Source organism: Perna viridis, chromosome 10 (assembly GCF_037379345.1).
Source record: "Perna viridis isolate PV_CMFRI_1.1 ecotype Kerala chromosome 10, ASM3737934v1, whole genome shotgun sequence".
Lineage (NCBI taxonomy): Eukaryota > Metazoa > Mollusca > Bivalvia > Mytilida > Mytilidae > Perna > Perna viridis.
In genome coordinates, this window is record NC_142454.1 from 11738603 (window position 1) to 11765064 (window position 26462).

Consider the following 26462-nt stretch of genomic DNA (forward strand, 5'->3'; position numbering starts at 1 on the left):
GGTAAGTCCTTCCATTTCAGAGCTTCCTGACTCTGCTCTTCAACCTATTCCTGGAAGAAATCTTCACTGATTAGGTCTTCTCCGATCGATACGAAAGCCATAATTCTTGTATTTACCCTATGCTCAATAGGGATGCCGTTATTAAAATATCAAATTTAAGTGATCTGAAAAAAATGTAAATGATTTCAATTGAATAGGAATTAAAATAAGATAAACATCATTTTGAATAATTAGCCTTTAAAATTCCCACAGTGCAAATCTATATATATTTATATATACTTCTGATTTGGAAAATAGATTCTATAGAGTAATTTTTGTCCAACACTAAATATATTTTCACCAATAAATCAAATACTAGCATATATCTATTTATTTATTGGAATTGTATTGTATCCCATATGCCCCCTCCCCCTTTTCATACTTGTTTAACCTCTGCACCGGGGATGGGTACAACAACAATAATGTCGGATAATTGTCTTCTGATTTTCATTCACTGGTTTTGTTATTACACAAAGACAAGAATGTGACATGATATACTCAAGTTGAAAGTAAGATATCCAAATTTTATTTATGTAAAAACATTGCGTCGTCTCGCCAGATCGGTAACTCGATCGGACGAATAAAATTTTGACCACCGGATCCCTGATCAGTATACTTATGTTTCTAAATGCATGTTTGTATTTTTCTAGTTATTATCCTTGGATTATTTTCTTTAATTTATTACCCATCGAATCTTTAATACCCTGATTTTCCTTTCGCTCTAAGGTACAGATGGTGGTTTTGAAAATCGTGAAACTCCCAACTAAAGAATATTTTATTCAAAGAATACAATAAAATGTATGAGGGGACGAATTAAGAAAGGACAACTTGGCACACTTTTTTTCTTTGGTTTTTGGACATACTAGTAAAAAAAAAATAGGAGCAGTAGTTGCACATATTTTGCATGATTTGAGAGACAGATGCTAAACTATCATCGGCAAGTGAAATACACATAATTCCATGTAATAATCAATATTCTTTTACTAATCATGTCACAGCATGTCGTTTGCATGCATCCTTTTGATAAATTTGCACTGTAGCGTGGGAATCAGGGGAGAAAACCGCATTGGAATATTGCGGGCTTTTCATAATGTTTTCAAGATGTTTTGATTCAAGGGTACGAATAATGAATTAATATGGGCTAGGCATTGCCTAATTCAGCCACGCCGTGAGCTTTACCATACATGTACCGTCTGTGCGAGAATCATAAAAATAATTAAGGACATTACAAATAAGCCATAAGGGGCCACCCGGTTGAAAATTTTTGCTGCGCAAGTGCAATATTTTTATTTATATTTAAGCAGCAAGCGAAATCAATATTTCCATTTGAAAATCCGTCTTGTTAATTAATGGGGAGTTCTTTTTCAATAAATGAATAACTTGAACACTTTTTCCCCCCAAAATTCCAACCCCATACTCCCCTTTCCCCTCGCTCTCAAAATGATCAATAACTTTATAGCACTTCGCAATACTTTACATTTTTATCCCTTAAGGGCATATCTAGCTAAATCCATTTCAGTTATGTCATGTCGGATAAATCTGCTCAGGTACGGAAATATTACAGTTCTCCACTTATGGTTGGACTATTTTGCACATATCATTTGACGTAAACAAAATTCGGATGACAGCTGCAAATCACAAACAGAAAATGATTGCCTTTCCTATCTTAGAAAAGCTTTGCTTTTATTTTGATGATATATGAGTTATATTTTTTTTCCAAGATGGGTTTGGTTTTTGACAACAGCAACATTTGTTTTTGTTTGTTTGTTGGAGTTTAATGCCTGAGCAGCAATATTTCAGCTATATTCAGGCGATGAACATGAAGTTGATGATAAAATGAACATGAAATGATGAAATGAAAAATGAGATGGGACATAAGGATAATGGGGTCGATAAATTTTAATTGCCACTGGAAATAGGGAGAGATGGGTAGGGTCAGGCAATTTAGCCTCCTGTGGTGGAGCCTTATGGTTCCTACTCTGGTAGAATACCACAGTAGGGTTCTTGAATGTGCAAGGAACGTGGCATCTTTCCCAACAGGGTGCACCACTATGGTTTGCGGTCAGGTTTTCCGTATTGTAGCCTGTCAACCCCAGCATGTAACACACCAGGGGTACCCCATTCCACCACCTGGGGCACACAACCCAGTTGCTCTGTGGGCAGAGCGCCCTAGCCCCCTGTTAGGGTTCCAAGCACTATTAAGTCGCCTATTACAACAATCTTAGTGCTGCTGTAGGCCTATTCTTTTGACACCTGGACCTGCACAGGCCGACTACAGCACCAGTGAAACAGCAGCGATACATGTATCTACATCCACATGTTTCCCAAAGTTTTTAAAAACATAACATTCACTTCTTTAAATAAGTAAAACAAATTAGAAAAAAGACTTGAAAACTATCAGATGATATGAATTTATTTTGATTGAAATATAATTTTAACCTGTATTTTTTTATTTGTTTGATTGAAGGAAATGATGAATTTTCTCCATAAGGACTGTCACTTTTTGTTACTTCAGGGGCATGACTTCTATTTTCGTTAGTATATTGGGGAACCTTAACTGAAGTGAAATTTAGAAAGTACATGTAATAACCATAGAGCTCACACCGCTTACGGCACTCTCTATTAATACCAAGAAGGTGAAACCTTAACGCTGCATTAGTTGTCATTTTCGTAAATTTTTGTTTCTGTTGAAATATGCCTTTAACTTAGAACTATTTCTACTAAATTGTACTTTTCCTGTATAATTTCATTTGCTGTCCACAAAAGATGCATTAAATACATGAAATAGATGTCTATACATTTATTGTGTTGCAAGACAGTAATCGATCTATATAAAGTTAATTGGTATTTAACTTCAGGCGACCTTAATGTGCTGTAAAGGTCGATTCTTTAAAAATAAAATCTGATTGCAAAGCCAAAGTGGTTAATCAACGGCAAGAAAGACCAACAGACTCAAGCTGTGAAAAAAAGTTTGAATATATTGCAATGATCCTTTTGTAATTCACATATTGTGATATAATGTTGCACAAATATGGTCAATTAATTATTTATTAAAAAACAAATGAAGAAATAGATGAAATGAAATGTAAACAAGACACGTGCGTACCTGTGTGTCTGTTATTGTTATTTTTTTTTTACCAAGGTGAAAGTATTTTTAACTCCAGTGAATGTCCTGTTGGCAATCTTTGGAAGTGATGGCGAAAAATAATTAGATCAGAGCTATCGATCTTCTTTGATTAAAAAAACTTTTTCACAATATTCTGTAGGTATTCTTGACATTAATTGCTTCAATTGCATTACTAAAAACTAATTTAATTTAATCAGAAAAATTCAGTAGAATCAGAATTGAAAGAATTTGGCAGCTAATGCAGCTTTAAATGCTCCCCAAGATACATGTACATATGAATTCAAGCACCTAAGTCCTTTCATATTTTTTGTCAGCCATTAGCCCTGTTATTGTTAACTTCCAAAATGGTAAAATTGGTTATGATACAGCCTTACAGGGTTTTTATTATCCTTACGCATTCTCCTGTTGTCATGGTCTAAAATATGAATGGGCCAAAATGTCCTGCTTTCGAAAGAACTGTAGGGTGTTTTAGTCCTAAATGTCTTGGGGTCGAAATGTCGGGTATTGATAAGCTGATTGTGTCATTTTCGTGAACTTTCAGGTGCCATGTTCTGACAATCCCCTGCTCTGAAAAACCCTAGATCCAGTTTGTAGTTTTAGTCATCATAGCTACATTCTGTAGCTAATGTTTCCTAGGCTGGTCTGGTTCTTAATTGCAATTACCAAGTATACGAGAATAACGCTGCCATGATGCTACTTACTGGCCATCAGCATACTGAACTCAGTTGATAAAACAACCATTAACATTCTCTTTGTGAGTGCACCACCTAACTAAATCCTTATCACTGGTATTGAATTCAAGAAGTTAAGTATGCATGTAGTATATATTTTCAATTTATGAAATATTACTCTTAGTACAGGTGTTGAACCAATCTGCACAGCTACATACTTTCGTACATTGAATTTGACAGATCAATAGCTGGTGACTGAAGTGGTCAGGGTTTTATTACATTATTAAAAATGACAGATGATTCATTCATATAAATTTCAGAATTTTCATTGGAACAAATCTTAAATAATCCTATTGTAAATTAATTTTGTGTGTAAAAATGTTTTATATTTAAGTCACCCTGTCATGATTGAGTATCCTGTTTTATAAGTGTACATGTAGGTCAACTGATATACAAGTATACAAAGCAAATTGTAAGATACCTACATACACTTTACATAGCTGCATAGAGATCAATACTTACTGGGTCATGTTATAATTGGCCTGCTTAATACAAATGTAGCTAATACGTACTGAAACGTAGTAAAACAAAGAAGAACTGTAGAAAAGCGTACAATAGTCTGCTGTGTTTGCAATTTTGTGTGTCCTGTTATAAATTTTTACTAACCCTTGATTTAAATTTAATCAAACATACCACTATGTGATGAAACAAAGCTTATTTGTGACCCAAGTTTTTAAGAACATAAAGAAACATACATCATGTACATCTACATTGTTTCAAAATCTATAGCTACTTGTTTTGTAGCAAAACAGTTTCACATGCCCTAACAGAACATACCATTGCATTATATTATGTAGAACAAACCTTGTGAAATGTACAAGCAATTGAAACGTTATCAATTTTATCTCAAAGCGCAGCATGTAACATCAAATAAAGTGTAGGAATTGTTTGTTGGGGTTTAACGTCCAAGCAGCAATATTTCAGCTCTATTCAGATGATGAACATGAAATTGTATGAATTGAAACGTGACATTGCGACTGGAGCTTAATAGGCAATGTTTTTGAAATAATGTTTCAATCTGTGTTATTTGATAAATTCATGTTAAATGGAAAAAAATGAAACAAACTACATGTATTCTGTAAAATAAATGTACAGTGTATGAACCTATCAATGGATTGGTTAGACTGATATAGCCAGCACTCCACAGTATTGTAGAACTGCCTAATTTTGGTCTTGTAATCTGATGCTTTGTAACATTTATCACTTTAAAAAATTGTCAAGCATCTGTAAATCTATAAATGTAGAAAAAGCTCAAGCCAAGGCCTTCAGAATGCAGTAAAAAATTTTTGGAAAAAAATTACCCACAGCAAATAGGGTTACCATAGAAATCATGCAAAACTGCGAAAATTGGCAAAAAAGTTCATGAAATCAAGTTTAAAAATATTAAATTTCTCGCAAAATATCTTTTATTTCATGCCCTGAAACTGTCCAAACTTTTTTCTTGGAAAACCCCTTCCTCATATGGGTATCGCCTGTTAGATTTTTAGCTATTTCACTTTGTAATCCACTTATCAAATTTAGCATGGTGAAAAAATGACTTACTTTCACAATGAAGTCAAATTGCCATTGAAAAAAGCCCATTCAACATTGAAAATATATGAAACATTGCAAAATACCTTCAAAAGTCCCCTTTTTCATAAAATGTTTTATCAACAATAGATTCTTCATTTTTAATCACTATAGCAACCACCAGTTTCCATTGATGTCTTTTTTCATCCCTAGCCAAAAGTGCGAAACTAAACTAAACTGTAGAGTACTGGCTTTATGAATGATCTTAAATTGATTGATGATCAGTAACAGATCGCAATTATAATTGCATGGATCAGAACTGTGAAACTCCTTTGAGTGAGAGTATTTTATAAAGTACATGTAGTATACAAGTACTGTAGTGTTGTGCTGGTTAGAAATGGGTCGTTTATTTTGAATAAGAAAAGAATCACATATTCATCACAATTGTTATCTAAACAATTTTATTTAGTAATCTAAATCCAAATTGATGTTTTAAAAGCTTACATAAACCAAATTTCCATTGCATTGTATTTCACGTGTCAGAGAATTTTGGACATTATTCAAAATAACTTAATAATAATCTGACATCTGTAACAACTAGCTTTTGTATGTACATGTATTTACAGAAGCTAGTCTTTTTAAAAGACAATATTTTTTTCAATTAAGTTCATTGCCTTATTCTTGTTTTAGTTGTACAGTGTACATTTGTACTTTGCTGTCTAAAATTGTCAACCTTTTTACTTTCTATTGTCATATACATTGATTTATGAAAGTACATATGTAGGTGTACATTTGTACATGACTTGAATTTAGTGTAATTATTATCTTACAGTGTTGCATTCATACCATTGTACATGCTGTAAATGGGTAGGAAGCTGAAAGAAAGTCTGCAGTCATGCTATATTCTGTGTTTGTTGGTCATCTGCTCCCTTCTGTAACCAAGGTAACTAATGTAACAGTATGCAAGAAGTAATTTGCACTTGTCATAATAAAAAAAGACACAAAGGGAGGGCACTATAGTGGTAATGTGCTAGACTTACATTTGTACCATAGACCCTTGGATTTTCCTAGTCATTTTTATTTTCATGTTTTATACTAATCTTATACAGAATGTATGTGTATTATACTGTATATGGCACATGAAGTCATATGCATTATGTATTTCATATGAAAATGGCTTGAATCATAATAATTTCATCAAGACACTTTAAAATTATGAAGGATGACACTGGCACTCAGAGGGGGTTAAAGAGGCATGGGTCTCTCAGGCAGGGAGTGGCACCCCTCCATTTGTAAAGAGGACATTTATAATGAACCAAGTAAGTGTATTATCACCTATACCATATGTCTATTTAATACATGTATTTCAAAAGTGGACGTAAATGTATTGATGTAATACTGTACATGTAAGTATGTTGTCCATCTGTCTGTCCCTTTACATGTCAAACAATGAGTCCACCTTTTTTGAGCTGCATGTTGTATTTTAAAACATTTAAAGGAAAATGTTTTGTTTTCCCATTTTAAATCAATTTCTTCCCAATTGACAGCATTTTTCGCTTAAACTGATAAACATAAAAAAAAAGAAAAATTTGCTCGCCCGACCATAATTTTAAAAAAAAGTTGCATGAGAGTCTAGGAATTTTTTCATGATGGCCTATAGGTAACAGATGGTAAAACTTAGTTTGGTTGTTGTCATGTTATCCAATCATGTAATTCTGCATAAACTAATCTTTGTAAGATAATAAACAGCGTCTTGTATGAATAGTTTATCAGTTTTGGGGCATTTTATGGTAGGATTTTGTTCTCCATCATTGAAGACCATGTGATGACCTGCAGAAGTTTAATTGTACTTTGCTTGTCTTTTGAGACCCGTGCAGGTCTGGGTGTCGAAAGAATAGGCCCGCAGCAGCACTAAGCTTGTCGTAAAAGGTGACTAAATAGTGCTCAGAATCCTAACTGGAGGCTAGGGCACTCTGCCCACAGAGCAACTGGGTTGTTTGCCTCAGGTGGTGGAATGGGGTACCCCTGGCGTGTTACATGCTTGGATTGTGAGGCTATAATACGGAAATTCTGACCATTCAAACCATAGAGGTGCACCCTGTTGGGAAAGATACCACGTTCCTCGCACGTTAAAGAACCCTACTGTGGTATTCTGCCGGAGTAGGAACCATAGGGTTCCGCCACAGGAGGCTAAATTGTGTGACCCTACCCACCTCTCCCTCTTTCCAGTGGCAATCAAAATTTCTCAACCCCATTATCATTGTGTCCTATCCCAGTTTTCATGTTCATTTTATCATCCACTTCATGTTCATTGCCTGAATATAGCTGAAATATTGCTGCTAGGACGTTAAACCCGAACAATCAATCAATCATGCTTGTCTTTTGGAGGATGACTTGTCTTATTGGCAATCATACCACATCTCCTATTTCTATATATATGTATATTGTAGGTGCAATGTACAATATACATGCTGAGTGTCCTTTAGTTCTTTGACTTGCTACAAGTCTGCTACAAGTCTCTCTGTATTAATATTTTACATGTATAAGATGTATATACATGTAGCTACACTGTTAACCATTCAGTGTTGTACAAAGATGGATAGTGATTGGATACATGATGTTAATGATTTTAATTTAAAAGTGCACATCTATTACTGAGATTCTTGTAGCAAGTGTAGGTAGTTCAGAAAGAAGTAAGAAACATGTTTTGAAGAACATTTCTGCATGTTTGTTTCACTGTTGAATCATGGTTGTGAGTTCGCTGTTTTCTATAAACCCATCATTATTTTTGTCTTGCCATAATAAATGTCATTATTTGTTTCAGGAGGAGTTATACACCTTGTTTAGTGGTTGTGGAGATATCCATGACATCTTCATTTGTGATGACAAGGATAAATCTTCATACAAATATGGGTAAATAAATATTTCTGTTAAGTACATTTGTATGTAAATATCAGTGAAGTAAACTAATGTTTTTAAAATTGTCTTTTTAAGTTTTAGTTACACATTTTGCTTCTCTTACAGATTTTGAAGCACCAAAGGCAACTAGTTCACTTTTTATCGGTTTAGATCTACGTTTAATTACCTCCACAATTTTTATCCTTCTCTGTGCTGGATTTATCTTCCCATTTTAATGTTTTGTGTTTTGAGTACTTCTTGTATATAATTTATATTTGGATTTAGTACTGTATATGGGTCTCATGCTGCTGCAGATGGCTAAGGATTTTTCGAACTTTAATGGGCCTAGAGGGTATACGGCTATATCATATGTCAGTGAAAAGATAAATCAATGTAGTTTTTGAATATTATTCTTTTTTTACTGAAACATGTATAGAATTTCGAAAATGTAAAAAAGAACTTTTTCTGACAAAAGTTCACTATTTAATCACAGAATAAAAATGCCCCGATAACTGGTTGCATTTTAGTGTATTTTCATTGATAAAGAGATAATAAGACACTGTAGAATATTACAATGTATATCTATGTATTCTTTACTGAATAACGAATAAAATAAACACAAAGTTCTCGATTCGATCTACTACATAGGCTTTGCAAAATGAGTTTGAAGTTGCAAATTTTCACATATTTTAACTACTAATTATACTAAAATTGTAAAAAATGAAATCAATTCCCGGACAACCTGTTCTGTTTCCGAACTGTTGGTACAACAGAAAAGCATGAATATCATCCAAAGTAATTTATTTTTTGACATGATCAAGATTTTCAGTGCTTTTTAAGCAGATAGATAGAAGTTTGACATATTTTTTTCTGTTGTTCAATAATCGAGCGCTCAACAATGTTCGTTTTCAGAAAATTGGAATGAAGAATAGGATATCCATAGTCAAGAAAAAACACCAAAATTACCATAATAGTCATAAGAATAACATTTATAAATTTATAGAATTAACTAGCAAGCCAGGCTTGATAAAAAAAACTAGGGGTTTGGACCAGGTTCGTTGCTAGGATATTAATTTTAATGTCTTTTCTGTTTTCCTTAATCTCCCATTGATCTGTTCTTATATAAATGAAGTCATTCCGGGGAAACTCTGGCATTGCTTATAAGTCATCTAGTACAATGTATGTGATGGTGAAAAAGAGAACGTTACTAAGATTTTTTGTAAATGGATTATTTCAAATAAAATCGGCCCTTACTACCATATAGACTGATGAAAAGTTTCCAAATTATGAGTGGCTTATTTCCGATTCCTATATGTTACAGCATCTTCATTAGGCAAGGGTTACGGTCCTGCCCTCCCATTGCATGAAGGGAGGGGCAAGACCCTATCCCTAGGGTAGCGAGGATACTTTTCCAGTTGTGATCCCATATTCAGTTTAATTCTTATTGGTATTTAGAAAGTAACAAATCAGAATTAGAGTGAACCATAAAGTGGCTAACTTACTCATTCTTTGCGAGAAGTCAGACATGATTAGCTGCCCGAAAATTAAAACTATGACATTGTAAATGTTCAAAACAACTTTTCTACCTTGTCAAAATATGACAACAGTAGCGCACAATTCAATGCACAAACCACTTACCACAACTGCTCTGTACGCCACAAAAAAAGAAAGTTTATAACAACTTATAGACATTAAATATAGCAACAGATAGATTGTATCCTCTGTTGTTAAACGTCTTGACCAGAGCCCCTCTCTTTTTTTAAATATTCTTGATCCGCCCCTGGCCTGAACAATGATGTTTCCTTTGAACTAATATTCTATAACAACTATGTTACCATTGTATCCTATTCATACGGCTACTAAAACTGAAGTCTTTATGAGATGTAAAAAAAATCATAAAAGTTTTTATTGCATCTAAACTTCTTACTTATTTTTGCGTTAGAATTTTTTTATAGGAATCTGATTTGTTTTTATCAACTAGTTTAGTGTAATCCGTTTAGAGCAGCGGCGGATCCAGAGGGAGGTGCATGGGATTGGCTTTCCCCTTTTTATTGGAAAATTTGTCATTTTCATGTGTGAAATTGACAAAAATAGTAAATAAAATCCTAGCACATACACCCTTTTCTGAGGAACCCTCCTTTTTACAGTGTGGATTCGCCATTGTAGAGGATATTGCAACACAAGCATCAGCCTGGTGCACAGTTAAACATCATAAGACATTAAATGTTGTGACAACACACATGTACATTGTTGCACATGCTTACATGCAAAATTATTATCTCTTAATCAATGAAAATGCACTTAAATACATCCAATTATAGGGGCATTTTTGTTCTGAGATTAAATAGTCAACTTTTGTCGGAAAAAGTTCTTTTTTACGTTTTTGAAATTCTATACATATGATCTTTACGTTACTTGTTTTCCGTTACCTAAAATGAACAATTTCACTTAAATCACTTATCAAAGTGCATTGAGGTCGATTGATCTTTGACCCCTCCTTTAATTATTGCAAAATAGAAGAAAACTTTACCACTTTTCAGTTAAAAAAGAATAATGTTCAAAAACTACATTGATTTATCTTTCCATTGACATATGATATAGCCGTATACCCTCTTGACCCATTAAATTCGAAAACTAAAGCACTTTTTGATACCTGTCTGCAGCACTATTAATTTGCACACACACTATACAGTAGTGTTGCCTTCATACATTGTAAATAAGGTTAGTTTTTTATAAGTGTAAATAAAGTTTATTATTCATGTTTATAAATTTTATCACAAGAAGTTTTATTTTTAGCTTAAAGCACTTTAACAACCATCTTACTCTATTTGAAGATGGGTTTTCCTCAAATTAAAAAGCATGAATATTTTGATGGGTCAGGTCCTTTGTTGTAATTTACATAATATGTTTATTAGAAACATCTCAACCTAGAAGCATTTTCCAAACTACAAAAGTGAATCTATCCTATTAGCCTGGGTCATAATAGGTTATTTCATTAGAAACATCTCAATCTCCATATAGGAAATATTTTCAAGACTATGTGTACAATGTATATGTTCTATTCTGTCATCATAAATCTTCACTAGTTAGACACCTGAAAAAACAAATAACATGCATATCATGTGCTTTTACACATCTGTGTATTTCCCATGATTCTCTTGTCATAGATTTGTGAGGTACTCCAAAGCAGAGGAAGCCCTGAAAGCTGTTGAGGAATTACACCAATGGCCAATACATGGAACAAAAATCATTGTTGATATATCAAGAGATACCCAACCCAGAATTAAAGAAGGTAGGGATGATATACATAACACATTCTATAAAGGCTTTTGTATTGAATAAAGATATTCAGAAATCGTTCCCAAAGGTTCCATTTTATTATTGTATTTCCATGGGCATTTTGTCACCTTATTTGACCCCAAGCAATACAGCTTATGACAATAACATGGTTAAACAGTGATAGAATGGAGTCTCTGAGAATTATATCTGTTCTTATAGGTGTAGTTCTTTTTGTTTTTGTGCACAAAATGGTGACTATTGTAGAGCAAAATTTTACTGTAAGATTGGAAAATTGCAAAACTTTTCTATGATTTTTGAAGTTATAATGTCTATGACAGTGGTCCTATTTTTATTGATGGTTTACCACAGACATTGTCATGATAACTTTGATACAGTCATGTTTTTTTTTTTATGAAGAGCAAATTACCAAGATCTTTTTTTTTTAAGAGAGTAGTATTTTTTACAATATTTTTTTAACAACTTGAAAACAAAGTCATTTTTTTAAAATCAGGTTGAGTTAGCTCCAAGATAATTATACAAGATCTCCAGACTTTATTTTCTAAGGAAGTGCAGATTAAGGTACATAAAATATGCTTTTGCAATTTATATGATAAAATAAAATGGTGACGTAGTATATATTCATTTGTAGAAAAGAGGTTAAACAACAAATTACTGGTGTCCAACAGGTCATCAATGCAAAGGCCAGAGAGGAGAGCTGATGATAGATATAAAGCCACACCCCTGGTTCAGGATATTATGTACCTCAGCAGAATCAAAGAAACTTGTGTGAATCTGAATTGTCAGGTTAAGAGAGGTCTGCTGGGAGGTATAGCTTTTTAAAATGTTAATTTGTGAGCTTGGGAAGACCTATTAGAATTATTCTTCATCTATACTTGTTGTAAAACTCATAAAACTTGCATCAACAGGAAGTATTTCTAATAGAAATGGTTTATGGATAATTATTACATCAAACCACGCTTAAATTGTTTTGTTGTCATTATATGCCAGGGACACTGTAACTGTTGGATGGAACACAAACAGAAAATACTTTCACATTGTTGGCTGGTTCAAGGGCCATGATATGGAACAAAGCAAATTCTGGTCCATTCAAGTTTTTATCTTGAGAGAGGGAGGCAAAAAGAATTTAGTGTTGGTAGTAAAAGCCAGTTTTGTAACATAAGACTTGATTTTTTCTATACAAGTTCAACATGATGAGTTACAGGTCAAGTTTAACTTTTGTTCCACTCCGATTATTTTTAACGCAATTACAGGCCTTGAACTTAGCTAAATGCACAGAAATAACAGTTTTCCTGGCTTTTTTCTAAACATTTGCAGAAATTGACATGATTTTTAGTATAAGTATGGGGATTTGTGGACTCACCACATCTGTTCTTTTTTTCTGTTCTAATAGACAATGAATTAGATAATTGAAATACATGTAGACCCAATTTAATGTCTATATTTGAATGATTTAGTATTTCTTACATTGATAAACATTATGTATTTTCTGGTTTATCCTAATTTATAGTGAGTTGCAATGTTTTGAAGTACCATATTTATCATTGTGTAAATTTCCATGGCCTGCTAATTTGAGCTTTTAAGTTACTTCAGATGGCAAGTCAAAAACATGAAGTGCCATATTTATCATTGTGTAAATTTCCATGACCTGTTAATTTGAGCTTTAAGTTACTTTAGATGACAAGTCAAAAACTTGAAGTACGATATATTTCATTGTGTAAATTTCCATGACCTGTTAATTTGAGCTTTTAAGTTACTTCAGATGACAAGTCGATAACATTAAATGTTGATAGACTAGTTAATAAAATATCAGCCCAGAAACTTGTCAGAATCAAGCCATCAACTAGTGACTATGGTATTGAATTTACACCAGATCAAATCAGAAACAGGCTTATTGATAGGTAAGAATTTGGCAAACCATACCTGTATGATTAAGGTTTAAAGAGGAACAAAACTTGAAATAGTTGTATGATTTGATTTTTTTATTGAAAATATTAAAAAGAATAATCAGTTTTAAATGAAATTACTTTTCTCTGAAAACTTATGAAGAGAAAGACTAGGGATCTTTTGATACACTTTTATTTGAGAAAACACCATGAAAAATTACTAGATAAACAGATAATTGATTATTATGTAGTAGAATAAATACAATTAACATTAGTATTGCATCAACATTACTTTATTTGTCAATTTTGATAGATATTTTCATATCTACATATTTTTCAGATACTTGTAATTAAAAATGGGGTTGCAATTTATTTCAATTAAGTAGTCAAATTGGCACTATCCTTACTTACATGCATGACTGTAGAAACATTAGTTTTCATTGATATAAAATTTTGTCAGCTGTTTTTTTAAATGAAAAATTGGTTTTGTTGGAACTAATTTTCGATGTATTAACATTGAGATACATTCTTTCTTCTATAGGTAAAATTTTCCTTGGGATTAAAAAAGTTCATTGAAATAAATACATGTTATCCCAAACAAAAAATTCTGCTTTTACTGCATGATAAATCCCTTTTCATGATATTTCTATGGTTGCTCCAATGCTTTTGTTCTTTAAAATTATTTGTTGTTGTTGAAAAAGTTAAAATGACGGCTCATACTGTGATGGTTACTTTTAGTGACCAGAAAGTAGGCAGTATACAGAGTAACAAAGCAGTAGGATTTATCAAGGCTCTGCAGACAGTAGTATCCACCATGAACTCTTTCCTACAAGAGGGCAATATAGATACTGAAACAAGTAGTGAAGAATCCAGCCATTTTACATCTGAGACCAATGCCAAGGAATTAATGATTTGTGAGAAAAATTGCAATCAGAAATCTGAAGATGGTGAAACAAAAGTAATTGCTGACCCTAATGATGACGATTCAAGGAATGACAAAATTGCATTACGTGACAAAGACACAAACTGTAGGAATGATAAAATGGTGTCAAATGACTGTCAAGTTTCACCCACATTTAAACAATTCTTTTTTAAGCCTTTATCAGAGAAAACTAGTGGATCTGAGGTTTCTGAACAAACCAACTCCCTCTTATCCAAATCTCATCATACCTTAATAAGAGGTGAAAGCTTTGGGGATAATAGTTTGACTGATTCTGACAGTGAAGAGCCTTCCAGAGATTCTGGGATTGAGTGTGATTCCATTTTTGTGAAAAATCTGAATAGAGAACAAGATTTAAGTACTAGTAGAACTGATTCCAACTTTGTCAGTATTATTGGTCATGAAACAAAACAAATTGAAATAAGTCAGGAAGAGCCATATATTCTTACATTGGGTGCAGGTAAACCCACAGATGAGAGTGCTGATGCTTGTGGAGAGGAAATGGATGATAGTGACATCATTAAAGCTTTTATGAAGAATGGTAATATCAAGAATTATGTTAATGATGACAGTTAAGGATTAATATATGGAGATTTCAAATCTATTACTAGTAATTTTGCAGGACAATTTTGCCTCAGATATGGTTTTCTTACTACCACAATAAATAATGGTATGGTCTTGTCATAGTGTCAGTAGACACTTAGTCTCTGTGATAACTTGTATATTAGTTAGTTAAATAATTTTTTTACAACGAGGTTTCAAACCACAAACGGAAGGTTTATATTGAATTTGGGGGTTATGGTTCCAACTGCTCTGAATCAGGGGCCTAAAAGGTGTAAAAAAATAGCATTCATAGAATGTAACCTATTATAACTCCAGTTAAAGCATATGGATGCCTATGTAAATCAGAGCTGTTTGTTTAAGAATTTGAGATAAAGATTTCTCAGGTTTCTACGGTGAGGTTTTGACAAAGTTTGTCAAAGCTGCTACGCCCTTTTCATAATTGCAATATACTTACATGTACATGCTGTACGGCTACAAAAAATCATGACAGATTTCACAGATGCAGATGTATTAACATTGCAAGGATACTGTTAACTAAGAAATTATAAAAATGCATGATATTTCATGAACAATCTAAACATAAGCAGAAAATTAGGTGGGTCATTCTGTATGAGTAATAGTATGGGGCAGTATATATGTGTGTAGAAAATAGATATTTTGATCTCATGTTGATGATTATTTTGTTTCAGCATTGAAGGCTACTAAACCTGATTCACAGAAGAAAGTAGAAAGTCAGATAGAAGAAACATCTAAATCATCTACACTTCAAAGTGTATCAAACATTAAAAATCTTGTAAAGCCTGTGAGTCTAGGATCCAACACTCCTGTTTGTCAAGGGACCATCTCATCCATTGGTTTTGGTAGGGGAAAGTTATTACAACCTTGTGTTCAACCTGTTCAACAGTGCAAAGAGAGAGAACCCAGTCTTTCTATGGATAATGTGAAGGAATGTGAAGCAATTCAGAACTTTATACTAAATGGTAAATACATTAGGATTTTTGTTGTTGTTCATATTTATATTGGTTAGAAATCTTATTTGCTTGAAATAATTTGACAGCAAGAAATGTCATAGTATGTTATCATAAAGCAAAATTAAATAAGAAGCTAGCTTTATCTTAGTGCTCCAGTTATTTTCATGTTGCCAAATAACAGTATGGGGATTTGTTTTGCATCTTTGTCCTTGTATAATTATTGCACTTCTGCATTAATATAAACATAATAATGTGGGTTTTAACATTCTTACATGTTGTGGCCCATTTACAAATAAAAAGAAGATGGTTGGCAACACAATCCTTGTAGTAGTGGACAATTTTTTCCCGTTTGATAACATTTTATCTGGCCAGGAACTTAGAGCTTTTCATGGGATCATTTTTTGTGGGAATACACATGTACATGTACAATGTATATTGTATATACATTTATTTCATATCAGTGAAAAGTCAGTGATTTCATTCGGATAAACCCTGTGCAGGTCCAGGTGTCAAAAGAATAGGCCTGCAGCAGCGCTAAGCTTGTTGTAAAAGGCGACTAAATAGTGCTCAGAACCCTAGCCAGGGGCTAGGGCACTCTGCCCACAGAGCAACTGGGTTGTGTGCCGCAGGTGGTGGAATGGGGTATCCCTGGCATGTTACATGCTGGGGTTGTCAGGCTATAATACAGGAAACCTGACCGCAAACCATAGTGGTGCACCGCGTTGGGAAAGATGCCATATTCCTTGCACGTTAAAGAAACCTACTGTGGTATTCTCCCGGAGTAGGAACCATAGGGCTCAGCCACAGGAGGCTAAATTGCCTGACCCTACTCACCTCTCCCCTTTTTCCAATGGCAATCAAAATTTGTCGACCCCATTATCCTTGTGTCCCATCCCATTTTTCATTTCATTATCATTTCATGTTCATTTTATCATCCACTTCATGTTCATCGCCTAAATATAGCTGAAATATTGCTGCTCAGGCGTTAAACACCAACAAACAAACAAACAAAATCAATCAGATAAAGCCTTTTCACATGGTATTAATTAATCTGCAGTAAAAAATGTTACCAGTCAATACCATGATGTGATAATGCCCTGTTACGAATTTAGGGTTACATCCCCTTATTCAAATGCATTCGTGATCGAGCAGTTGTCAATGTAAATATGATGAGCCGCAGGTCCTGACACAGAAACAGGATTTGCATCGCTTTCTGGAACAAACAAAAGATCAGGGATATATATGGTTCCTCAATGAAATAAAAATAACAGTTGTTGATAAACTGGTCAATATTGAGATATTTAGACTGCCCATAGGACAGTCAAAATATCACAATATTGACCAGTTTGTCAACAGCTATTATGTAAGTAAAGACCCCCTTTTTCCTCCTTTGTTTCAATGAAAAAAAAAGACTTGTGAACCAATCTGTATTATTTTGTCAATGTTATCAGTTCTTTTTAGTTGATTTCCTTTAAATCTTCTAAATGCAGTCTATTTTGTTTGCCACTTTAGCCTTGAAGATTAAAAATCATGGGGATGAAATCACAGAAATACAGAATCTTACAGTTGATGAAGTAGTAGAGACCACTAGAGGAACAATTTCAGTCAATATTGGAAGAGGTTCAGGCAGAGGTTAGAATCTTTAGATAATATTAGGGTAATATACTTCAGAAATAATTCCTGGAGACTTACCTATTTCACTAGTTTTATCTTTAGCAACATTATTTCTGAATTCATACACTACTGTCAACACAAATTTTAACTTCTCCACTCTACACAGTGGAGATATTATGAGTGGAGTTTCAGTATCTCCACTCTCCACACTTGCGTCGCCATTTCAAAAATTGTCTGTAGTTTACGAATCCTGTCGTTTTACCAAGGTATATTTTATTGTTCTAGCAGTTTAATATCATAAAAGTAATGGACAGAAATAAATTTTGAAAAGTATAGAAATGGAGGAATTTTATCCCAGTTTTTAATTTGGTGGAGTCACAGTGGAGAACTTGAGTGACTCCACTGTGAAGATGGGAGTAATTAAAATTTTGGTTGACGATAGTGCATAAAGTCAACCTATCTTAAGCCATAAGGCCATCAGTAAGAATATTTCAGTTTGCCCATACTCAATTCATGATATTGGGTATATATGGGTTGGTAGGGAATTTTTTTTTTTTTTTTGGATGAGGTTTTTTTAAAATTGATGTGCAATAATATATCACATAAACCATTAGATGCCTCTCTGACATTTTTAAATTTGTCTTGATATCATAGCAGTAGACACACCACTGTTAAACCTAATTTTATTTCTGTGTAGATTAGAACACAATATCAATGACTAAAAACACTGAGAATGGAGAACTTGTGAATACAAAAATTCGGTGTTAAAATTATGATGTCAGATCCTTATCAGTGTCAGAATTTATCACTTCCTGATTGGATTTCTCTTCATTATATTGAATTATGATTATCCAGGTAAGCTTGACACACTGGTAGATCAACTCTAAATTACTTTTTCAATTCATTGCCCTGTTGGATGCCTTGACCTTGCAATAGCAATAGACATCAAGTTTGCCTTCAATGGTCTAACTCATGTCAGACTTGAACAGGTTGGGAACAACACATGAAATGAGGGTGAACTCCCCATTTGGGATACTACGCTGCTTATTGTGGGATTTTTATCCATTATAAAATTAAATAGTTTGTTAATTGTCATATTTTTTTAAAGGCGGGAATATTAATTGTGTTAAAAGTATATTTTTTGAAGAAAGTATGTTTTTCATTCCAATATTTAAATAGTTGTTGGCCTTAAACTACTGCATTTTGCTTGGATCTGCAGCTTTTGAAGTAATAAAAATAAAAATATGCTTCCTTAAAATTACAAAAATTTCCCCACCTTTTTAACAATATTTCATATAAAAAAAACTTAATTTTTACAATGGAGAAAAAAAAAACACCATATGAGTGGTAGTACCCCAAACTACTGGAGTTAACCAAAATTCAGGTGTTGTTCCCAACCTGTAAAAAGTTTGGACCCAACCTCTGTCTGTAGCCCGAGATTGTTCTTATTTCAGACAACTTTTTTTCCAGACAAGTGGAAAAAGCCAATAGATAACTTGTCAGGAAAGAAAGCTGTTGGAAGTCAGGGCAATCTCGGACCACAGACAGAGATTGGCTCCGAACTTTTGACAGGACTATTTGACACTTTCCACTTCTTTTTGTTGTCAATTTTGACTACAACAGACAATGACAAAGCAAAAAAAAAACTGTCAGCCATTATCACATGTTAACTGCTTTCACATCATATTAAATAATAAATACTGTGGATGCCAAGATGATTAACTACGTCTTTCAGACACTTGCCAGAATTATTTTTTGCAGATTAATTTCAAGCATTGAAGCAATACAGACATAATTTTAACATAACCACTGATTGGACAAAGGAGAAAATTGGGGCAAAAATGTTTTTGAAAAAAAAAACAGCAAAAAGGAAGTTGACCCAGCAGGTTTTTTTGGGGGTCGTATAGGCAATCACACAGTAATTTATTTTGATCTAATCTGTTTTAAAAGAAAGGGATTAAACATCACCATGTAGAGAACTCTACATAATATTAACCTGTATATAAAAATCACCTGTCTTATGTGACCAGGATTTTGCTTTTCCTTGGAAGGTCATTTAAGGCAGGTTTGACCGAACAAATAATTCAGTGAAAACTACATAGGATTATTTAGGTTGAAAATATGAAACTTGAGTAAAATTAGATAACAGAAGATACTAAAATATCTAGGAAGATCATTCATGGTGCAGTGTTTTTTCATATTGCAGGATTTTGTTCTGCAAAGATTGAAGCTCAATTTTCAGTTCTCAGAATAAAAATATACTGTACAGCTGTTCAGTAATAATGCCTAACATTGATATTTGTACATAAGTTGAAAAATTGTATTTTGTTTTTATTATTATTTTTAGGTATATTACAAATGTTGAATAAAAAGTGAATGTCGAGTCCATAAAAGACCACAGGTTAGCCTGGAAGAGATGAAGAGTACATTCCTTAGATGTGGCAAGGAATGTCTAAATAATCTATAACAAAGTAGTTGCTTTATTTTATATATTAAATGTGTTCAGTTTGGGTGTATCAAGTTAGATAGGATAGGAAAACAATCTACTTCATTGATCAATTTTAGAATAATTTAAGATTTAAAATAGGAAAAAAAAAAGATTGTAAAAATATTTGTGAAATGAGTGAAATTTGTCAAATGGTTATTCAAAACTGATTAATAGGGAGTATAGTACATTGTATAGGTAATTTTACTGGGGTAAAGTTAATGATTTAGTTTTATACCACAAGGGGGCTAAAGATACATGTATCTCTAAATTCATTCTTCTCCATGGTCACATGGGACAAACAAAATTTAGGAATTTTGTGTATTTATCAAATCAGACATGTATTTTTTTTGTATACCCTTTATGGCAATGATGTTATTACATGTTGATACAGCATTTTTTAAAAACAAAGTATACTTATAGATAGTTATTGATAGGCTTTTTATATGTCAGAATTGCCAAAACAGTTGTACCTCTTAGTATATTATATGTAGTATGATAAATTCAAAATTTTGATGTATTTAATGAAACATGTTGTAAGCTTTTAACAATAGTTTTTGAAAGTGTAAGAAAAAGGGTTAATTACTGGTATTTGAGGTGGAAACCATTTTACAACTAGATTTCAAGTATTTGATTTACTGGTAAACAGATGTTCTTATGGTTTTAATGAATAGCAGTTTTAGTGGATAACTTTGAATTTAAAGGATTTAACTTCGCACATGTAAAAGCCAGCTTTGTTACACACTAAAGTTTCTATAATAATGTGATTAGAAGTATAAGTTAACTTCATTTTTATCTTTTAGCATTACAGTAGTGACAAAAGATTTTAAAAAAGAAAAATGTATTAATGTCACTTTACTGGGCAAAAGTACAGGTATTAAGTTGTATTTATAGAACGATCGTTACAAGGTATTAAAATAGATTCTGAGCCTGCAGGGCGAGAAGTCTATTTGGATAACAAGGAAGATGGTGCTATCAATGACTTGTTACATGAATTGATCACGCAAAAAGTGACAAATTAGAAATATACAGGCATGGGTAGCTCATGCTTTCATTTAGCAATCAGAGGCAGAGTTGTCCATGTGCAATATTTATGCTAATGAAGTTGGATATTGCATGGATTTTTTTTGCAGTTGCGTATTGTGGTAACATGTGACCTGTCATGCAATATCATTCAGATATCTAGTCAGAGCATACTTAGTCTTCCTCTCATATTTATGTGGGGAAAGGTCCAAAACAAAAATCTCAATTCATGTTACAAGTCTAGTAAAAATATTAAGAACACAAAATAATTTTCAACAATGATATGGTATTGTTTGTATTGTAATATAACTTTTTCAGGATGAACAGAATGTTTATAAGTTTTTATGATGATTTCTATGTAAACAAAATCCTGATTAATCTGGAAACCTTCCTAACCAGACTCCTATATATAGATTTCAATAACTTTTTATACACGCGAAGGGGTGATGTATTTTGTGATACCCTTTGAAAACTTGTATGTCCATCTGTGTACCTGTCTTTGTGTCCTGTAATGGTTTCCAGATGATTACTAGAGACCAGATGAATAAATTTCCAGAAACTTGTTATTAAGTACTATAAAATACAGTAGAAGTTCATGCATGCCAAAAACGAACATGATATTCTGGCCAAATGGGTTTGATTTAGTGTAAATTCACTAGAAACAGTTTACAATACTGCCAAACCATAGTTATTTGTAGTGAGATGTCACATGTTATAAACAATTTTTTCTTTGTTGACAATTGTAGAGTCATTTTCATATTCCATTGTTAAAACACATTCCTTTTGATGTGTTATGCTAGTATTGTAATATCTTTTTGTCAGTACATTTTTGTAATATTCATACTTAGCTAGTAGTTACTATAGATATTAGAACCACTCAAGTGTTCCATTTTATGTAAAATATTGGAGATATTTACTTATAACTACGAATGGCATAATTTAATAACTTGTTTCTCAAATAACAAAATGTAATAGAGATCAATAGATAGGGACAAACAACACTTAGGGTCATAATGCTTTTGACTATATATTTGGTGTCACATTTGTCTATTTTATGTTTTCTATGCTTATGTAATTGTTTTATTAATGTTTTTGGATGTTTTTATTATCAGTTAAAATGCTGAGTCCAGATTCACCACCTTTATTAAATAGATTTGTCAAACAGTCTATATGGTGCCCAATTTGTCAAACAGTCTATATGGTGCCCAATTTGTCAAACAGTCTATATGGTGCCCAATTTGTCAAACAGTCTATATGGTGCCCAATTTGTCAAACAGTCTATATGGTGCCCAATTTCATTAAAACATCATTTTTCATTTAGGTTTGGGTTTTATTTTTATTTTATTTTAAACATTTCCATATACATTGATAGTTTTCAGACCAAACATATATCATTATATATTTAATCAATTTTAGGTTAAAATATTTTATTGTCAATATCACTGCTGTATGATGATCCTAAGTCTGAAATAGTGATAATCTTGAAACTAGAAAAAAGTACAATACTTCAATTGTATGATTCACTTTGATTAGAAATAACATTGAATGATTATGAACACTTGAATTATGTGTCAAGATGAAATTCTTTTGTGCCCATTCTCAAAATTAATCTAATGCTATATTTAGTCGTGTCTGCCTTCTTATATTCCAGAAGAGTCACCTTTTTATCTTTAAAAGTGAATATTTCATCATCCCCAATGTTACAGTTATATAATTCAATTGATATCTAGTTTAAGTTGATCCTTGCGTTTTCTCTTTTGTCTGTAATAAAAAAGGAAGGAATAGAAAATATTACATATCTCATTTTCTCACGTATAAAGCAAATTATTGTCTTTCAATATTTAATGTGATTGTCTCTATCATTTTTCTTGTGAGCAAATACTAATGAATCCATATTTCTTAATTGTAACTTTTGCGGCACTTTTTAAAAAAGCACCATTCTAGTGAATTTTTATCATAAATAGATGATACAATATCAAATCTTTCTCTGTCAATATTATACCCCTCTAGGAGGGCTTTTTCTAGTAAAACAACCACCTGCAGAAATAAATGTAAAAACATGTATAATAGAAGTGCCTAGTATGGTTACAGGCATAATTGAACAAGAAAGGGTGTGAGAGACATCAGTACTTTAAATGTAGGTATTTTTTCACAGACACAATAAAGATTTCTAACTTAAGACATCTGCTACCATTCATTATTTGAAATTGATCAATATATAGCTCATCTTTCATTGGTGAAGTTGTATAAGAGCCTAGATTTACTTGGTGTTGGCCACAGTTGTCTTTCTTTTGGTAAAAGAAGCCATTTGTCCTTTCTGTAATAAAAGAAAAAGAAAACGTTATTCAGGTGGTGTTGCAAGCTTCTATAAGATCTATTGGATGTAAATGAAGTCAGTTAAAAGAAAAAAATTATTATGCATTAAGCCACCCAGGGTTTCGTCTAAGAAGTCTGGAAATTAAATATTATTTGTATGTAAAATGCTTGCATACATTTAACTTTCTATACATATTATATTGTGTACATGTAGGTTAGATTTATGCTCTTTATATGGTATTTTTAAATACTTTGTAGGGTAACCTTTGACACTAAAAATATTCTTCCGTGGTGATACACATATACAGCAGCTAGACTACTGTTTCAAATATTGTCTGTGGTTTTAGGAATTGATCATAAGTGGTCACAATACTATTACAATCATTTTCAAACTAACAATTTTTATGAAGTCGACCACACCTTTTTTCTTTGAAAGAAATTGCAGGAAAATTACTTCTTCTTAAAGCACTTTATAAAGTGTACAGTGTTTATCAGTAGAATATTCTCTATATGTTTTTATTTGGTACATGAAACTTGAGAAACTCATAGTTATTGTGCATCAACTGCCAAAGATGAAAAATGAATGTTATTGTTTTGTTTTTGTTTTGTTTCATATTGAGCAAGAATTGCTCTACTACTATCAGAATTCATAACAAGTTTAATATATATTGTTTTGTTGTATTTGTCGTGGAAGTACATGTGAAATGTTTTTTTTGTGTTTATACTTCCTGTCATATATTGATGTACACAGATAAACATTCTTGGTTGTATGTTCTTAAGACCGCTTTCTGCTATTTCTGTAAATATATATTAAAAAATAATCAGTTCCATTTAAAAATCAGGCAGATGCTATGATACACAGGCAAATATTTTTCACGTGAAATTCACATGAAATTAACATGATTATCATGAGAAATTCACTAAACACGAATTTCATGTGAACATTTCGTGTGAATTTCACGTGAAGGCTCCATTCACCCAAATTTCACATGAACTCTGTCACTTAGTTAATTTGCTCAATTCAGGTGAAAATCATGTGAAATTCACGTGAAAATCACATGAAATAATTTTGCCTGTGTATGGATGGCACAGAGTAAATTTTATCTCGGTGAATATTTTGTTCTTATGTAATGTTTATATCCAGACCTATAAATGTCTAATAGTATAGTTTCCTAAAATAGCAACCAAATTTTGCACAAAATTTAGAGTTATCTCGCTGTTTTGATAAATTTTAATGGTTTCTATGTATTTTATTTTTCTTTAACTGTTTTCAGTTGATTGTGTGAAGAATACATTTGTGATTTGAAATGGCTGAATGTTTTTTTAAAACAAAATTTGTCATTTGCCACCAACTGCCTGGTTTTTGTATTGACTCCCTCTTAAAATCTATTTTCAATTATTTTGTCCACTAGTGATTCCAATGACATTTTTTTACATTAAAAAAATATTTGAATTTTCAATTGGAAAAAGAAATTGCAAATTTACTGGTTATCCTGCTTAAATCAGATTGTAATTTTAGTACCAGTGTAATGGACAAGGTCTCCTTATAAATTATCAGGTTTTATTTTGTTAATCAACTGATTGTAGTTTTTTTAAAGAAAAAAATGCAAGAGTAATATTAAAATTGATTACTTTAAATCTGGAAATAAAGACTAGATTCAAATGTAGATTTTGCATTCCAATAAGTATATAGTATTTATCTCTTGTTTCATTAAGTCTTAAATGAGGATTTCCTTTAGTTGTGTAAATACTCCATTGACCGGAAATATGATATTTTTCCTTAATTTGTCTGTATTTGCATCTTCAAGCTTGTGTTCCTCACTTATGTTGAAGTATTTTATAGTTTGTTGAAATATTTTGTAGTACTTAGTTATTAGTAATTTATTAGTAGTTCATATGTAGTATTATCTCATATAGATTGTCAAGTTACACAGTTTAGTTTATAGTTACATTTATTATTTAGATTTAGTGTTTTTTTTCTTTATCCTATTAAGTACTAAAGAGAGGGCATAATAAGGAAGAAAAACATACTGTGAAAGTTCTTATTTAGGTTAACTAAGAATTCCTTAATACTTCAGTAGACTATTCTTCTCTTAATATATACTTCATATCATGGTTTTACTCAAGTATGTGCATAGATTGCCAGAAAAGTTTATTTTAATTTTTGGAAATGAATGTGCCATGTTTTTTCTTTGTATGAAGCATTTTTTTATGCTTTGATTTTCTTTCAAATTGTACAAACTACACACCATTTTGCATTTTGAGTACTTTCAGTGCTTTTTAGATTACCTCATAGTGTACTTCAATCACGAAAAATTGTAGAACAATGTATGTTATATTTGGAGTAGACCACAAATCAAAGTCATTAAAAAAAAATAATTGTAGACGTAGGCGTCTAACTGAAAGTATCATACTATTGTTATAAAAGAATACTCTTATTTGTGACAAAATCTGGTGTATAATAGTCTCATCACATATTGTGTTCAATATTTTATTCGATCACTCATAGTTTAGATATTCTGTATTGCCAATGTTTATCATAGCTCTTAAGTAGAGTCTTTGTAAGAACCATGCAAAATCTGCAAAATGTGATACACCCCAACAAAGGCTAAATATTGTTATTTTTGTAATTAAGTTGTTTTATGGGTCTATACTATGAAATGTGTAATTATTCATTCAAATATGCCTGCTCTTATGAGAAAAATCAACATTGAAAATACAATAGATTCAATTGTATTTGAGTGTCATTTACAGAGTTATCTCCCTTAATTTTGAAATCTACAGTGCATTCTATATAATTTTTATCTCCTAAGAGCACAGGTTACACGAAAAACGAAATGTTTATTTCTGTTTATCATGGCAATTCAAACCAAATATCAAAAATAAAAATATGTAGGCTTTTTACCCATGAATCACATTTTGCATGATTTTTAGCTGGAGTGCTACTTAATATCACACATCTATTGTTACTATAATGTTTTGTTCATTACTATGTTTTATACACTGTTCTTGTTACTTTTTAAAAACAAAATGTATTTTAAAAAATAAAACATTGAAATTGA

At 32.2% G+C, this 26462-nt stretch overlaps 1 protein-coding gene across 5 annotated transcripts; it reads left to right on the plus strand.

Moving 5' to 3' along the window:
- The first annotated feature begins 437 nt into the window (after positions 1 to 437).
- Positions 438 to 26462, plus strand: LOC148604533 (uncharacterized). 5 transcript variants are annotated; one of them, XR_015916207.1, is made up of 11 exons: positions 890 to 1001; positions 6239 to 6349; positions 8231 to 8319; positions 11472 to 11596; positions 12233 to 12409; positions 13364 to 13502; positions 14226 to 14968; positions 15681 to 15971; positions 17475 to 17594; positions 18274 to 18431; positions 19924 to 26462. XR_015916207.1 is itself a non-coding variant. In XM_088550901.1 (10 exons), the coding sequence occupies exons 2-10, from the start codon at positions 6302 to 6304 to the stop codon at positions 19950 to 19952; spliced, it is 1761 nt and encodes a 586-aa protein (XP_088407027.1). In that variant the 5' UTR covers positions 438 to 548; positions 6239 to 6301; the 3' UTR covers positions 19953 to 26462. The 5 variants fall into 5 exon arrangements, 4 of the variants coding, with proteins under 4 accessions (XP_088407027.1, XP_088407026.1, XP_088407025.1 ...); XM_088550901.1 differs by lacking the exons at positions 890 to 1001; positions 18274 to 18431 and adding an exon at positions 438 to 548; XM_088550900.1 differs by lacking the exon at positions 18274 to 18431 and having other exon boundaries at positions 862 to 976.

Coding starts and splice junctions, on each gene's coding strand:
- LOC148604533 (XM_088550901.1), top strand. CDS start 6,302: ATGCTATATTCTGTGTTTGTTGGTCATCTGCTCCCTTCTGTAACCAAG. Junction 13,503..14,225: donor AGAAACAGGCTTATTGATAG/GTAAGAATTTGG, acceptor GGTTACTTTTAG/TGACCAGAAAGTAGGCAGTA. Junction 14,969..15,680: donor TAAAGCTTTTATGAAGAATG/GTAATATCAAGA, acceptor ATTTTGTTTCAG/CATTGAAGGCTACTAAACCT.